The 18,312-nt window shown below is 42.0% G+C and overlaps 1 protein-coding gene across 2 annotated transcripts in view; it reads right to left on the reverse strand.

Annotated features, from left to right (window-relative positions):
- Window positions 1-18,312, reverse strand: part of adgrb1a (adhesion G protein-coupled receptor B1a) — a 46,434-nt gene that overhangs the window by 2,990 nt on the left and 25,132 nt on the right. Inside the window, exons 14-19 of one of the 2 annotated variants that reach the window (XM_066691028.1) lie at window positions 13,480-13,578; window positions 7,627-7,798; window positions 7,430-7,525; window positions 7,180-7,219; window positions 5,627-6,252; window positions 379-414 (exon numbers count right to left, since the gene is read on the reverse strand). In XM_066691028.1, coding sequence (XP_066547125.1) covers window positions 379-414; window positions 5,627-6,252; window positions 7,180-7,219; window positions 7,430-7,525; window positions 7,627-7,798; window positions 13,480-13,578 — 1,069 coding nt within the window. The remainder of the gene's footprint in view (window positions 1-378; window positions 415-5,626; window positions 6,253-7,179; window positions 7,220-7,429; window positions 7,526-7,626; window positions 7,799-13,479; window positions 13,579-18,312) is intronic. The other variant, XM_066691029.1, reaches the window with a different exon arrangement.

Consider the following 18,312-nt stretch of genomic DNA (forward strand, 5'->3'; position numbering starts at 1 on the left):
ATTAACACTCATTCACAAACACACACACACATTCAAATGTTAAATTACACTGGCCAAAACTAACTATAGTACAGCTAAACACGAGAGATAGATTTGCAGAGGAGGCCTGGTCTGATTCAGGCTGTGATATTCAGTTATTCTAGCAGGGAAATTGAAAAACCTTCCCCTGTCATAACAAATGAGGGGACACAATCGAGTTGTTAGTCATAGCCCACAGCAGGCTGCTGATGGCTTCACTAAGAGATGGAGGAGTGCAGAAATCAAGCCTCTTTGCACCGTACTTTATATAATGCAGTACATTAAGCTCTAACATTACTTAGAAATACAGAGAAAAAGAAAGAACAAACAAGGAGGAAAAGAACAAAAAGGTCAAATTACCTCGAAGTCTAATTCTGCGTAGCGGGATTTTCGCCTCTGGAAGAAACAAACAGAAAGAGGAAGCCAAGGTTATTTTTGTGAGCTGTCATCCTGAGATGTGATTGATGGTTTAGCATGTAAGGGAGGTGCCCAGGTGTGGCCACAGGTGAAGATAAAGGGTTTGTGGCTGATGGTGAATCCCAGAATATGGAACTGTGACATTCACCCTCCTTGAGTGAGATATTAAACCAATCTCTGCAGCACAAGTTATTGATTTATACCTGCAATTCACACCCAATCTCAATAATTGCCTTATAGAGTGAGGTAAGTGACAATTTATCATTATTTAGACAATGAATAAAAACACTATCCCTATCAGTCATGTTTTGAGGCAATATGTACTAAAGGTATTGCATCTCACAATTTGCCAGTTAGCTACCTAGTCTCACCAGCGCCACCCAGTGGAGAGGAGAAGTGCATCTCTGTGCTGACGTCTGAGTGTGGAAGCTGAGTGGGTCATAATAACGCACGGGAAGTGACACGGCTCGCTGTGACCGTAACACATTTCACGCAATACCCTGCCTTCGCTCTGCCGCGCCCGCCTGCCTGGCTGATACGACACACGGTCTCTCTCAAGGCCCTTGCTCTTTTTGTTCTGCAGACACTAGGAATATGAGTTACTGTAAACTGTAAAAAGAAACGTAACTATTATTTACTCGATTATTATTAATTATTTATTTGATTAATATATTACTGTTCTCATATGGGTCTAATCCACAATTCTGTAAAATACACCAGAATTGTTTTAATTTTAAATAAACTGTGGTGTATAGTATAAGGCTGACACTGCAATGCATTAGGCAAGTTCAGACTAAAGATTGTGATTATTATTATAGTGTAAGGATAATGATTTGTCATGCAGTAATAATTGAAGACTTGAATGTTTAAGAAAAAGATCATAATAAAAAAAACATGTAAATCCAAACTACAAATCTGAATGAAATCTTAACATTGCAGTTTATTATGGGATAAGATTTTGAGTAATTTACCTACATTATTTCACTAAACTTTAATTAAACAATCAAATTAGGGTTTTATATTTTTATTTTCTAGACTTTCATTAAGGTTTGTAAGGCTAATTTAGTTGCCAAATCTTTAATTTAATACAACCTACAATAAGGTGCACCAGATTAACTTAAAATATTTACACCAATCATTGCTTACTTTGTCAGGAACAGATTTCATTGAACTAATTGTGAGAAGCTGCACATCCATTCATGAGAAGTCACACCAATTAGCCACAGTACACTGGTTGGGAAAGTGTAATAACAGTGATATTTTGCATGCAGAACAACACAGTATGGCAGAGGAGTTGGATGTGGAGCTGTGCCTCTGCCAGTAGGGGGCAGTAAATTCCATGCGGAGGTAGAGCAACACAGAGCTGTTTTGTTGCATCTCTCCTTGGGAATACGCCAACTCAGCAGCCCTGAGACTCATTAAAGATGAATAAAACAGAGCCAGGGAGAACCTTTACTGTCTCCTATCACTAACACGCCATAAAACTCGTAAATCGACAGGCTTTAAAACAAGCACAAGGTTCTCTCTTGTGCGTCTCATTACCCCGGCCCACACCTCGCTTCCCGAGAAGGAGGTTTTTAAAGCTGCAGATGGAGCCGCTGGGAGCTACGCAGATGCTGTACTAGTAAACAGACCGGGATTTCTGATCAGGAACTTGTAGAGCCGGTACGATACGATATTGTTGGTTTTATTTATCTATCTGAGTGAGTGCCACTGTTCACACTTTTGGATATACATTTTTATATTCGGATTCAGACCGATGCCGCCCTCAGCGAGAGACAAACCCAGCGCACTACAGAGCAGGCTGAACAACGCGATGCTCCGGCTGACTGCACCAACCCTACGCGTCCAGAGCATGCGTAGCAGATTGAAATAATAAAGCTGGATGCCAGCAGGCCTCCTTCCATCATCCCAGCTCTGCGTGCCATCCCCATGTACACTAATTGAACTTGGTGGCAGGGCTTTCTCATTAACAAAATAAGCCCTGATAAGATGAACACTTAATAAAGCTCATGAAAGCGAATCTCCAGGGTCAGGAAGGAGATCTCAGATGGATTGTTTGATGAAGAGACTTGATTGAACTGCTCAGATTATCTAATGGGAAGCTTACCTCAATTGCCCTTAAAGTGCCTGGCTGTCTTTGCTCTTATACAATTAAAATCATGCCAGATGTTCCACCTGTAATCTACAGGTTTAAGGGTCTAGAGAATTCAATATTTCAGCAAGTATAATAACAACAGTACAAATCTGTGTGAATATATATACATTTCTATAAGTACACTATACTGTTAATCATTTCTTAATTAAAAGTAATTTCCAAGGATGGTGGAGTAGCAGAGTAACATTGATCCGAAAAACAACAGTGAATTTCTGTTACTCTACTGTGTTTACTGGTAGTGTTATCTCTGGGCTGTGACCTTTACTGGAAACCAGTCAGACCCTCCCTATAGACTTTAACTGGGAGACAGCAGCTTCCACAGTTGTCAGGGTTTGTGAACTACAGGCTGGGAGATGAAAGTTAGTCGAACTTAATTTTTTCAAGGCAGAACTGCAGCGGGAGAAGAAAGAAGGAGACTCCCACATTCCTTAGGGACTACCATGTGGGATTTTCAGCATGGACACAAATGTGTTCCATTAAATCTAACACTGCATCTGACTTACATCACAGCAAACCTGCCTTGTTTGTTAGCCTCCTTTATTTCACGTCCCTCGGCTCTCATCCCTGTCGTATGCCACATCCATCCCAGTCCCTAAGCTTTAACTATCTCTCCCACAATGCCCTTGTCTCTCTCAGACCCATCCTCCATCGCTCACCGCCCTGCCTCCCAGTGTCCCAGCCCTATCCTCCATCCCTCACTGCCCTGCTGCCTCCCGGTCCCTCCCCGCCTGCCAATTCATTTAGTCTCATTGCAGGCTGTAGCCGGACTCCCTCGCCACCTAGAATGATCATTATCTCATGAAAAATGCATGGCTGTAATGAACATAAAAGATTAAAACTGCTTAATTCGATTTTTTATTTTTTGTTACCAATGCAGTGCACAATCTCCTCGTCATATTTCACACCTAAAATTAGAATCGCTGGTGTGCTGCCTCCAGACTCCAGCTATCAATCGATCAATATTCCTAATGAGACGGTGCTGTGCTCTGAGAGCGGTCTGTCTGCGGATGACAGACATTGCTCTTTGTGGCAATCGCTGGCAGTATAGTCGGCGTAGCATTGATATAGATAACCGTCGCCAGGGGTTTCTACAGACACATCCTTCAGCGATGCCTAGGCCTGCATCACAGCTCAGTCACATCATGAACAAATGAGGACGGCAGAAGGGGCTGGAGAGTTAATTTAACCAATACCGACATTGACATCCCACTTCAGAATAAGGGGATTATACATCCCTTGTCAAAGAGTGTGGTGACTTCTCAAGAAAAAGAGTCGCTTTAAATATTAATCGTGTGGGGCCTAAAATAATATTATTCTAAAATCCTTCAAAAATTGAAGTCTGCAATCAGTGAATCTATAAAAGCCAGAGAGAAACAGTTTGCATCATATCAGTGATGTGCTTCGGTCCATCACTCTGTCGCTGTCATGCTTGAGGAGATTTCACTTGAATGGAAATGCACTCGGCTATCTCTTTTATTTCTTCCAGGAATGTCAGGAGATATATAATGAATAAACATAAGGATTTTAAATCCCAAAGTGGAGATACTAAATTATAGAACATTAAACCAAATCAGCTGGCCTTGACTACACAAAGTCTTCCTGGAAAATGGTTCCAGGCACTCTGGTCACCATGAAAACAAAGGCAAAGGGAGAGCTAGACAGCCTTCATTTGTTTTCAGATTGAATCTTGTAGCTATAATCTCTGTCCTGCGCTCATACAAATGGGCCACTCTCGAAACGGGAGTGGCGGTTCAGAAATGCAGCGAATAATGAACAATAAATAATAAATCAGATGGATGTTCTTAATTATCACGAGTCTGGTGTCATCCTCCACTAGGGCTTTGACTTACGTGAATCACTCTGACGTGCAAATCATTGCGAGCACAAGGAAACGCGTCTCGAGCCTAATTTTAATGCCTGTAATTGGGAGTAATTAAACACGCTCTTATGGTCTGAAAACCTGCCCCTCTTCCATAATCCCCACTGCCATCTGCTTGAATTAATATATCTACCTTGTGTGTGCTGTGTGAACCTGTCTCAGAACACAATGCACAACAGAAGCCCACTGAAACCTGAAATGGGGAAAGGGGTGTGTGAGGAGGCAGGGTATTTTTAGGTTTCAAGTGATGTGTTTTTAATTTGCTTTTTAACCAGTGTCTGAACCTTAAGCACATGTTATGGAGTGGCTATGGGTATGAATATGTAATAAATGTTTGGTAATAAACTGGAAGTAACTGTGGCATGCTGACAGATTCCAACTCTACTCTTTAACCAATGCTGTCACTCTTTCTATAGGCTTTTAATGGGTAATGATGCTGGCATCCACAAGTGAACGCCAATATTAATATTACCTGGGAGACAGGGCTTATTACAACTTGAATTTTCTGCTACAGGAACACAAAGAAAATCCTACAGAACCCATTCCTGTGGCTGTCTCTCCTATGCACTGATATAAGACTAGACTTCACTAATTGTTTGCAATCAAACTTAATATTTACTTGTACATGTTAAGTAAATGTAATTCTATGCTGCACACAGTGTTCTCTCATCCAATGCTTTTACTGTAATGTTTTCACATCTGCGTCAGTTTTCTTAATGGGAACGAGGATGTTGTCTTGTCATGAGTCATCGAGCTGCCTGTGCTGCTTCTCTTAACAAGATCTTGTGCAACATGCTCACAGAAAGTTCTCACATAAGAGAGGCAGAACTTTGTAATAGCTCCCACCACCCACTAGATCATTTTGTTTGCGTTTGAAGTATCCATATAGGCCTCACCGCCTCTTCATGTCAATACTGTAAGAAATGCATTTTGCGGGGGGTGCTACAGCATCACTGTGGCATCTGTTGAAAAGTAGCTGCTGCACTACATGTGACAAAAGCCCACATACAAGAGATTTCCTCTCCAGAGCTCTCCAGAGTCGTTCTTAACACCTTATTGGTGGAGAGAAAACACATCTCAAACATGTCACCAACATTCAGTTAGTTTTCAAAGAAGTAACACTAGTGAGGATGGAGATGAGGATGAGGCCTTACCTCTAGAGAGCTCATGGACAGTGTAGAGACAGTCTCGCTCTTGGACATCATGCCTGAGTTCCCTGAATCCCCGGCATCGCACAGGCTGTTGGTCATCTGTGATTCACTAGAGACGTTTTGCAGGTTCTGGACAGGGGAGTCCCTCTCGGAGCAGGACACGCTGACCCGGTCCGCAGGCAGGGTCTTCAGACTGAATCCAGGAACTGGCTCTCCTGCTGGGGTGGTGAGGTGGATGAGTCGGGTCTGGGGCAGCTGCTCGATGCTGATGTTGTACTTGGCCTGGTCGTCCTTGGGCTTGGCACGCAGGGTGGAGGTGTTGTTGGGCAGCAACACGTAGCTGCTGCCATCGGGGGCGCTGCTTTCGCTCTGTGTGCGGGTCAGATCAGCGTCCAGCTGCTTGAACAGCTCTCCATCACAGATGTAGATGGATTTACTGCTGGGCAGCTCCCCACCACCACTCTTGTCCCTCTTCAGCGTCAGGGTGTGGCTGGCATAGTCCGCCACGTTCTGCAGGTGAAGTTTGGTCATGCTGGCTGGCAGCGTGTTGAAGTTGGAGCCCTTCTGCAGGGTGAGCTGTTGGGGCGCCATCTTCTCGTCTCCCTGCAGTGACGAGCGCTTGAGGGTGCCTAGGATGGAGTTCGACCGGCATGAGAGGATGTCCTTGTTTAGAACTGGTAAGAGTGAGACACCCAGTAAGGGGTCAGGGGTCAGGGGTCAGGACCACTCAGCCATACTGACCGCTGAGGGCCACAACACTGCAGGACAACAGCATTGTAGCTCTCAGCAGTGGACTTCTGGCTGAGATTCTCAAAGGGTCTGTTAACTTCTTGAAACAGTGGGAAGAGCCACTTAGGTAACTGACCACAGTAGAAGTTTAGTTCTGTGAGCCCAATTATAGATCTGTTTGTCTTTCCACTGCTTCAGATACTATCACTGAATTTAAATCAATGATGAACTGAATAGTTTTCAAGAAGGTACTTTGGGGGAGGGTGGGGGGTTATCAATGAGTCAGGGAAAAATACATTTTTTCTGGGATAATGTGCTGTTCTACTTTGTTCTTGTTAAAACCATAGACACATTTTCACAGTGGCCAACAGACATGGCTGTGTTTGTTTTCAATATGTTTCTGTTATCAAGACTAAGATACTAATCTAATATCTAATTTTGAAAGATACCAAATCACTTATTAGAGGATGTGAGCAATTTAATGAAATAAACCTGTGTCCCAGTAATCTCTCAATGTCATATGTAGAGCATATATCATAGTTCCTGGGTAACTCTCACCCTTCAGTCCTTGTAATATTAATAGAGCACATTGTAACATAATCTATTTATACCCTATATAGAGTTTTGGCTTCCAATCTTTGTACCAGTGAAAAAGTAGATAGATACTTTCAATGGAAGCTGATTCTGAAGGATGAAATGTCTGAGACGTGTGCTTTGTCTGGGGTAACTGTAGAACGAGGTCAAAGTGCAGAAATGCAAAGGGCTGAGACGTGTATGGGATAAAAAACGATAAAACAGAGGCCATATGGAAATGATGAGAAACTCACCTGATCTGCAAGCCATGTCTACGTCTTTTTCAAAATCCGTCTGTGAAGATAAAACAATGAAGATTTCTTAGTACTGTTGCCTAAATAGCCATCCTATACATTTATTTCAATTTATGATACTTCACTTTCACTCCTTCCAGTAAAACCAGCAGACATCGACCCTATAATAGTTGTCACCCACCCAGGATTGTGGCTCTGCTGCCACCCCACTCCCTGCTTATCCTCTAATCCAGCTGAAGTCCTGTCCTACCATGAGCTGAGCATGTCCATTCTGGAAAGATCCCCCGGAGTCTCCGTTGCCCTCCTCCTGACGGTCCACCGCTCGGCATTTCACAGCATCCTGCACCTATACCACAAATGATGGCATTACACGCCGTACAGCCACAGAACACATACCGTATCTCTCTCTCTGTATCTGTGCAGTAGATCTCTGTTCAGGGAGCGTACCTCTCTCCGCAGAATGCAGTGCACCATTACGATGACAAAGCCCTCCAGGGAGTCGAACACGGCGAAGAGGATCTGGAAGAGGGCGGAGCGGCGGTCGGTGATGGCAAGGACTGCTGACATCCAGGTCAGAGCCAGCAGGGGCAGAACCACACAGGAGCTCCACAGCGATGCCCTGCAGGACAGACAGGGAAGTGCAGCTCGGTCAGGCTGGGCAACACAGCGCCAGGGCAACAACTCAAGCAGGGCAAGGCTACACTCCTCTCTACCCAGGACACATGCGCAGGGGCTCGGGGGGAGCACTTTAGTGTGGCAGTCTTCCAGCTTTGTAATGCAAGCTGGCATACATCTGCAATTACAGCAGGGGGAGGGCGGGGCACTAAAAAAACAATTGCCTCTGTGAGAAACAGGACAAGTTAGAAGGCAAATAATGTTTCTCTCTCCTCTTAAGGAAAATTCAGTCACAGTCCAAATTAATCAATAATTGAATACATTGTTCAATATTACACTGATATGGGAATAAAATACGTGGATATTAATTTAATCAATGTAATTTTGATATATACATAACACATTAAGTCTCAGAAGTTAATTAAGAAATTGACACTTATACGGCTAATCTGAAGCTAAATTGATATGGTACTATTTATAAGAAGGTGCTTATTATAACAATAAACAGGCCAAAAGCCAACTAAGACTACTACTAATGCCACATTGTGTAGGATTGCCCTTTTTGCTTCAACTTTTAAACACACAGAAACAAAATCAAACAAAAACAAATAATAACAACAGCGACATCAAAAGAAGAGCTCAGAGATGCAGCAGAGGTGTGAGAAAACAAAAAGCCAACAGAAAGGTGAAGACAGAGCAATGATTGTTGGGGGTTTCTTCTGTGAGACAGGATAATTCTACAGGACAGCCCTCAGATGCAGCCTCTCTCTCTCTCTCTCTCTCTCTCTCTCTCTCTCTCTCTCTCGGGACAGTGGGGATGCTCAGCACTGATCGTGTGCAAAAGCCCGACAACAGACTTTTCTTTCTGGCTGACCTCTCTATTCTGTTAGTCCTCAGCCCGCGATTATGCTCCACCAGATCCTAATCACTTTGCACTCTTGTATTTCTGATCAAAACCTCTTCCTTAGTATACTTTGAAACTGCTTTAAGAACACAAGCTCTTCTTTAATTTAATTCATCCTTCCTAGTTCACTTCTCATTTAATGCCAACCTACTTCCATACTGACATTTTAAATTCAAACTAAATCCTCCCCCTATTGTTGAGTTTTCTATTCAGTTCTCTCCTAGCTCTCAGACACACTTAATTTAGTACCCATTAAACAATACAGAATGAATCTTAAGAATTTGTAACCCCACTCGTGATTTCCTCTATAGTAGAAAACAAAAACAAAACAAGAAGATATATTTTTGCAGGTTTTCCTTTTTTTTCCAGTCAACTTTGGGTTTATGAAAATTGTGCAATCTGTGATGTCATTCTGCTGGGGATACCTGACTTCAGCTTGAATCCGATCAAAGTCCTATAAGCATGAACTGCGATGAATTGCAAGCCTCCTGCCTGAATATTTACTCAACTACCCCAAAGCTGACAATTCCTCAAATTTAAAAATTAATTGCAGATTCTGCATTATAAATGCTGAAGGAAATATGGTTTATTTAGAAGCTAATTATCCAGTCAGTCAGGTTGAGATTAAAATCTGTTTTACAAGGGAGACCAGGCACAGAGGGTGGTTGGACAAAATGAAATCTATTACATTTACAGCGACAATAAATTACTGCAAACGGCGAGGCACGGTTTACTAATCCCGAAAGGACAGATTTTTTACGATGGTGAACTATGAGGTATTATTTTAACAAGCGTTTAATAGCCTCCACTCAAACCGCACAGCTATCAAAAAGCACTGCGTTAAAGAGAGGGTTGTGAAGGTTAAACTGATCTGTGCTTTACACAACAAGAGCACAATCAGTTGTTTGTAAATGTAAGTATTATTTTTTGATTGTTCTTTTGCACTGTTTTGAGTGTATCATGTGCGGCACTTTGAAATTGGACGGATCTTCAATGTGGCTGCTAAGTGCAACTCCGACTCGAAAGACTCTGCTCTCTCAGTGCCCTTTGACCCTGTATTAGATTTGAACAAATTGGATTGTAGTTTTGTAATGTTGACTGGTGCCCACTGGGAGATGACCGGACAGCACTAAACCTGATCTAATTTGAGACCGATCTGAACCAATAACACGAGAGGTAAAATTATTAAAACAAACCCCCCCCCCCCAAAAAAAAATCAAATGCACATAATGGCCTGTGCTGTTTCACCAACCGAAGCCAACATGACAATAAAACGAGAGTAACTGGTTTCAATTGAATTTAGTGTTTTTCCACTGGCTTGGACCTCACAGTGTAACAGCAAAGACCTCTGCCTTCGTCTGAACTTTAGGCGTGTCACGCCATTTTGATGTTAAAAAAAGGACAGATGACTTCTTTATGAGCTGTATAGACGAATACACATAATTTTGCTGCTGACAGGAATCAGATAGGAAGCTGTCCTTTTAACAGCAGAGAGCATAATCAATCTGAGCTTAATATCACTGGATACGAAAAACAGCTACACTTGTAAACGGGACGGGCAACGATCACAGACCTTGTCGGATTTATTATAATAATTTACCAGCAGAGTGTTGGCAATAGCCCAATCAGTAATGTCATTAATCTGAATTATTCCATTAATTATATATTAACAAGGGAGGGGCAGGGGGGTATTTTAGGTTACTTTCCATTCCAGCAATTATGAAGAATAAATTAATAAACAAATTGTTCGGGGAAGGCATTATTACTAAAATGCATGCCAAACACTGCATTACTAAGCATAAAATTGTTGAGTATAAGCATATAATCTTTCCAAAAAATGTTCAGTGCATGTGGGCTGGGATTTGGTCACCACCATGTGTTTGTATTTACATCAAGTGGGCACTATCATGTGGGGAAACTACTTTGAAGAAAATGATGTTCACCAAATGAAAACATTTAATCAGTGCTGGATTCCGAGCTATTTATTTATTTTCCAAATATACAGATTTGTTAATTACTGGTTGTTCTGTAAACTCCCAAACTCGTCTATCAGTCTAGAATCGAAACTATGTTTGTGTATAAACTGGAGATGTACAGCATTTTTTCTATCGCCTACCTATCCACGCTGGACAACTGCTCTCTGATCACTAATGAATGGCCTCCCCTTCCCGTGCACTGTGGCCTGCAAATCTTCTAAGGACTGATGGACAGCTTTATGACTGGAATAAATCGTGCATATGCTATTTAGTGGGCTTTGATAGAAGAGCCTTTTCTTTTTATTGATGCACACAATGTGAATTTCACTTTTTAATAAACAGAAAACAAATCTGACTCAAAGTGAATTAAAACCCCTCTAATTGATTTATTTTGATATATTTTTTGTGGCGGCTGCAGTGCAGTGCAATTGTGACATCACCGGCAGGGAGTTAACGGCTCCTGCACTGGTAACTGCATTGTTTAATTATCTTGATATCAGTTTTTATGAATCATTAGACCATAAAAACCTGGAAAATTAGACTATAAAAGTAATTTACTGGGTCTCCTCTTGGCCACATAGTCTCCTCTCATCGCTGCACAATATGAGCAGAGAGAGACCTGAGGACGAGGGTGGCGACAGTGTTTGAAGAGAACAGATATCCATTCTCATCCACATCCAGACTGAACTCTTATATAGGGCATTAGCTTCCTAATACCGGAGACATTTCAACAATTACCGCTCCCGCATGGCTGGCCCTCGTTATCCGCTGCAGTCTCCAGCGTTTAATTTCACACTGTCTTTGGCCCCGAGTAGTAAACCGTGGCGGTGACAGGTGAATGATAGTTAAATATTTCCTCTTAAAGGTCCTCTATTCACTATCAGAGACCACGCGTCGTTTCCGTTACTAAATCAAAGAATTTATGGATCTAATAAAACAGAATGTGTCTGGCCATTGTTCTTCTGGGTTTTTATAATGGCAGCAGAAATGTGGAAGCTGCAGCAAAGGAGCTCGCCAGCATTCCCAGGTCAGAGCACCAATGGGAAACTGGTCCCATTGATTTGAGGAGAAGCAGAGGCTCTTGCACAGCGGAGTTTAGACAACCACAATGTACCCGCGGCCAGATTGTGTGTGTTACACAGTAGGTCTGAGAGTCTTCTCCAGCCCAGGACAGGCAGGGACAGTGAGAAAGCAGGAGCCAAAGGCAAATCTGATTATCAGGAGTGCACATGTTCAAGCTGTGTCCCTCAGTGGGTACAGCCTGCTCCCGACCGCACTGTCCAGAAAGGCATGGGTGGCCTTGGCACACACTGCTCTGCAGATGAAGTACCTCTGCATGTACCACAGTAAAGGGGCACCTCAGAGCGTACCATCAGCGCTGCCCGTCTAAAACCTACGGTGAGTATGTAGAACTTGTTTGGCCAATACAATAGCCAGTTTGATACAATGTTGATACAACACTGAGGCCAGAGAAAATATAAATCCGCTATTTTGGGCACTGTATGAATCCACTCTAACACATATAGGAACAGGTATAGGTTTTCCATTTGGATACGCAATTTAAAGTGGGGGCATAAGACGAATACTGGAAAACAACAACAAAAAGGAACATGATGGAGAAATCTCTATGTATAGTTCATACACAGCTCTATCAGCGGTGAGCTCTTGACCCTCAGAGCTAAGTTTAGACCCACAAGAGTTGGAGTAAAACAAAAATCTCCTTCTAGTCTTGGTTTCTGAGAGGAGTGAGGATTGAAATGTGCTTTATAATACTGAGGTATTGATTTTTAAGTGTACGTTAATTGTACTTTGCAGCGGAAGGGAAGAGGTAGGTGTTTTTTGATCAGGTGACATTTGGCTAGTTGAATAACTGAAATCTGTAATTTCAGAATGTCCTCTTCTGAATTCTCATGGAAACGATAACAGTATACAGGATGTGTATGGCATCCAGAGACTGAATGCCCATCTGTCACTCTTCTAGTCTGTCCTTGAATAGCCATGAGAGCCCAAGGGACCCTTCTCCTCTACAGCTATGCACTGCCACCTGTGCCTCATCTTAACACCATGGACCGGCCTCTACAGGGTATACATTTGCATTGACACTAGCTCTCAAACATGGATGTGTCCCCACAGTGATTTGTTTCACTCCTTGCCTACAGACAAGACCAGTGCCCTGCCCATAATGGCACAGCTGAGGGAAAGACTGCCCTCTCTGCTTTGCTATGATATGCTATGACCCCTCTGCACAGTCCTGGACCCCCCGTGGACCCCAGCGCAGCACTGCTCCCTACCAGGGGACTCACACAGGAATGCAAGAAGCATGCAAACTCAATCAGCTTTCCTGTACAAACATCCTCAATCCAAAACAAACCAAAAGGATATGTTCAACCCTGTAGGCCCTGTATGACCAGCCCTGCAGGTAGGCTGCCACAGAAAGGGCTATAACATTCAAAAAGGTCTTCAGCAGATGATGAAGCCCCTTCATTATTTATTTATTTCACAGCCATTTAGCTGTAGTGTCATACAGGGACAGCTTGAACAGTATCCACTTTTGCAATGTTGATACTTCCTACTGGTACTTAAAGCCTTGCAGAGAAGCACAACGGGAGTGTGTGGGGGGGGGGGGGAATCAAATCAAATCAAACAGAGATTAAAAATGAAAGGGGAAAAGTAATAATAATATTATTAAAAAATTACCAAAAAAGTGAAGAAGAAAAAAAGACAAAGAAAGTTATTCAAAAAAAAAAAAAAAAAAAAAGTTAAAATAATCAGAAAAACAGTTTTGAAATAATTAGCGGGACTAACATGGCATTACTGGTGGCTGTGGTGGAAACGTCAGCCGACGAGATAACTCCGCACTTGGCACATTTGAGCGTCATACTGTACAGAGGCACTGTCATCTGACTGCAATTCAAATCAACACACTGAAACACACAGAGCCAGCCACGAAACACAGCGGCTGCAGTATCCCCTTTCCTACAGAGGGTCCTCATTCAGGGTGGGGGGCGGGACACGGAGGGGAGCTGGCGGAGTGGGGGCAGGGTGTGGCAGTGCGAGGGAGGCGGGGGGTTGGAGGTAAGGTGGACTAGCAGGAGGCAGGCATTGCATTGCTTTGGGGAGCAGTGGTGTATCGATCTGAGCTCATATTTAATCGCACGCCCATGTGGAGAACCACGGGAGGGTGGGCTGCCAGCACAGGAACTGGTGGACAAGCTATTGCTCTGGTCAGAGACCGGTCGGACTGAAACCGGGTCAGGCTGCAGAACTGCCCTGGGGAGCTGAGTTATCTACAGAAGGGATCGCTGGACAGATAATTGTATTTATCCTGGATTTTGTTTGCTATATATATTTCTGTTTGATTTTGTTTGTTTGAATACTCAAGTTCAATTAGCAGGGGTCAATTCAGAGGGAGAATTTAAAATGTCAGCTGCGTTAAAAATGAAAAACAAAACAAAAAATTAAAATAAAGTTAGCTGATTTTATTGATTTATTTTTATTTTTCAATTTTTAATTATAAGCTCATTGTTTTCACTATTTTGGTACATTGTTTAAATGACTCTTTTGTAGTTGAGGTCTTTTTGATAAAATACTCTAATATGTTCCAAGCATAACAAAGAGGTCTGCACTCGTTCCAATAAACCCTATTGTACTAAATTAGTTACCTCCATTAGTTTTTCTAGCCTGCCTCATTAAATACAATGAAGACCCAACACTCGTGATACTGTTCAATGTCTCTGTTCGTTTCCTCAGCGTCTTCTCTGAACATTTAACACCAAAATAATTTCAATTATAACGTTTTTTCTCAAAGTACATTAATTCAATGCATTTAATAAATGTGTTAGAGATCTAAAAAGAGGAACAATCTTGGAGTAATTAATCTGTAATGTAAACACCTACACTGCAGATATAATGAGAAATATTTTGTGTAATTCAGATGTTTTCCAAGCATTGTTTGATTCATAATGTGATTCGCCAAAATGTCTTGACAATTCTTTAGGACTTTGTATGTTTTATTGTTGTCTTAATGATATAATTTAAAAGTTTGTGTTTACTTTCCTGTAAATATTATCTACTTATTATCTACTAAAAGTGTACTGTACGATTTGCTGTATAGGTGTCATTGGTAGCATACATAAAGTAGATAAACTCATCTATAAGACATTCACAAAATAACGGGAAGTGACCAAGCCACAAACACGATTCCCTTCCCGAGGACTTGCCCCTGAGGAGTGCTGGTTGTTGTGGGAACTGGATCCATTCTTGGATAAGGCTGTCCTGGACTGTCCTGCCATTCCAGATTCAAAAAATCATCTTTGATCCTTTTCTCATAGTGGTTATTTCTCAGATGGTGGTGCTCACACCATGTCAGTGATACGATTCAGACTGAATGTGCCAGTCATCCCAAGGGGTGTTGACATTGCTGCACTGCCCAAGCAGGGTGTCTCCTAACATTGTCTGTGGTCTGGTATTAACGTCACGTACAAGAGGCCACACTAAATTAAAATAGTAAATTATGTTGTCTCGGTCTATTTTTAAACATACAAATGTCCCTGATAATGTCCTTATTACTTAATCAACACCTAATCTGTATCAGAGGCATTACATTGAAAGCTAAGAGTGTTTACTCAAGGACTGCTGAATGCTGCGGTGCGTCAGTCAGCTTCTGTAATTGAAATGGGTAATATATTTACTAAAGCGTTGGCATGAAGAACAAATGTCCAACTTCTGCCAACAGAATGGCAGCAAAGTCATGTAACCAACCTATTCTACACAGTGATGGAACGCAGTAGTATGACTCTCCATAATGCATTTAAATTGTACCTACTATGCTATTACATATGTAATTACATGTTATTACACACATACATAATGCATTAATGTGTAAAATATGATACACAGCTGTTACATTTGGCAATACTTTGTATCACGGTGTATAATCACATTATGCACATTGTATGTCTATTCAACAGCACGGAAAGGCAAATTATTACTTTGGTTGTGCAAATTGTAAGTTGTAAAGTCACTGTAAAAAGTGACTCCTACAGTAGCACTACAACAAGCACAGCAGTGAACACAATCCATGACAACTGTTAAGATTAATTTAGTCTGTTTCTAGATAATGTCAAGTGTCTGGGCAGGTCATCTGTCTGGAAAGAGTACTCCTCTTTCTGCTGTTGATCAACCTGGTCCTGAAGGACTAGGCTCTGGCTGGTATTCTGCACAAGCTCTTATCTAGTTTGCCAAAGCCGCGATTGGCAAATCTGAACCAATTAAAATCATTCAGCAACTAAGGATGCAAGGAGACCTACAAAACCTGACAGAAAACAGTTCCTGGGTTGCTTACCAATGCTGCAAAAGGCTGATTCATTATCTAATAATCTTAAAAATAGATATTGTAATGCTGCTGGGCCCTTATCTAATATATATTAAAATGTCAAATATACAATGCAAAGTGGAAATCTTGCTTGTTTGTATCTACAGTGAGGAGAACCCACTGTTTTATCTTTAATGAAGCACCCTTTCAGAAGTCCTCTTCTGTCTTGGAGCATTAATTGCAGTGCCCCTTTAAATTGTAAGTACTGCTTAATTTTCTTCTCTCAATTAAGAGTTTAAGCACCCGGGATCATTATTTCCAGGCTTGATTTCATAATTCTGTTTTTTTAATGTCTTTGCTGAACAGCTGCCTCGTGTCCTTGTGGTTTCTCAGTGCCGTGGCCCCCGGGCTGTACTACTGCAATACTAACAGCCTATTACACTCGGACTAGCACTGAGAGATCCCCACTGCATTCCCACCGCCATTAACAAATAGTCCAGTCAGAACAGTCCTGCAGCTAGGAAATTGTCACAGAGAACATTGTTTTTATGTATGTAGGCTACACACTTTTCTTTTCAATGGAGGGGCAACTGGGCCAATAAACCAACTGCTGGAGGCAGCAACAGTTTGAAGAAAAAAAAAGTAATCAATTAACTGTTGAAGAATTGCGTCCATTCTCAATCTCTTTCTGCACTAAGTGGTTTCTGAAATTGTACATGTGTGCTTCTAGAGAGAGATACAGCAGTTATGAAATATGTGAAGGATTTCCATTCAGCTTAGTACCCAAATAGACTTTGTCACCATTTGCTGCTAACCCCAGCTCTTTCAAAACCACTGCAGCTGGTCTCCAGTTGAATGTATGTGTGAGATTGTTATACAGATACCATCATCCAACGAAGTGCAACAAATGTCGAAGGCCTATATCTATGAATGAAGGCCTATATGTATTTCTACACCTCTAGAATCAAATTTGCAGAGACATTTATCCATGTCATCTCTGCTCTGGGTAATAAATAAGATATGTCCATTGTCAACTTTTACTCCAACACACATGACCTGGCCTTTCAATTTTAAAAGCAAAAGCAAATCAATAAATTGACTTCAAATTCGTCTCACTTCAGCAAATGTTACAAAGCCAATAATGTTTTACTTGTACATCGCTCTAAATAATAGTGACTATATTATCCTCACAGTGTCAATAGTAACATATTCCTTTAAAACTTTAATGTGTATATATAATGTATACATACAATTTTGAGGTAGTTTCTCTGTTGGCAGGATTCTGCGATTTATTTTTGAATCAGAAATGGTGTATTGGTGCTTAACAGAGCTCTGAATATGAGTACAGAGGAAATAAACAAGTGGGGAGAAAAGGGCTTCTTGAATTTTAAATACTGAAGTCTAGATTGTCCAGAAGGACCAGTCTAGAAATAGCCCAGTTTAAGTAGTTTAATTAAATACTTTGTGTCTATTGAGTCTATTACCCAGAATGGAGAACAAAGAGCTGCATTAGACCTCGGCCCTGGCATAGCGAGGGAGAGGGGACAAGCTGTACAGCTGCTCTACTGACGAATGTACCATTTTATTCCCCTTGCAGATGCACTTAATGTCACTCTGCACAGGAAATCGAACGCAGACTGTTGGAACCAAACACAAAATCACTGCAGTGGCACCGCAGTGATGTAGGGCAATGCTGATGACAAGTCTGTCACCTTCTGCCACGCAAATCCCATCTTCAGTTATCTGCAGTGTTACAGACCTACAGCACCGTCTGCATGGCACAGCTTTGGTCTGTGGATCTGTCTGTCTGACTGAAACTGGAGTGTTTCACCAGACTACTGCCTGTCTGCCCTGGCTTCTCTCCCCTCCTGTCCCCGATGAACTAGGTCTATTTGCTCCCAAGCTGACTCCATCTGTGCTTCTGTAGTATTTACAGTGATATGTACAAACACACACACACAATTAAAACACACACACAGGCCCACAGGGGTAAGGAGAAGCATGTGAAAGCACCACAGACAGCAGGACGCTTGGATTTCATGGACGCACTAGGCAGGGGTCCCGACTGAGGACATGCCACAGAAACTGGCACAGCGCAGCTGACCACGACGAGAGACTGGAATTGCTTCTCTCTGTGGATGTCAGTCGTGTGGGTTTTGAAAAGCGCATGGACAGTATTGAGAGTGCCGGTTATTTCAAACGCATATCTAAGTAATTCACAGCTACTGTTTTCTTTACAAAACACTGTCCCACAATTCAAGGGGTTTGGGGACGCCTGAATTCATTTGAATCAACTGAATATTTTTAGGTAAGTTAGCTCCTGT

The sequence above is a fragment of the Amia ocellicauda genome, chromosome 18 (assembly GCF_036373705.1).
Source record: "Amia ocellicauda isolate fAmiCal2 chromosome 18, fAmiCal2.hap1, whole genome shotgun sequence".
In the NCBI taxonomy this organism is placed as follows: Eukaryota; Metazoa; Chordata; class Actinopteri; order Amiiformes; family Amiidae; genus Amia; species Amia ocellicauda.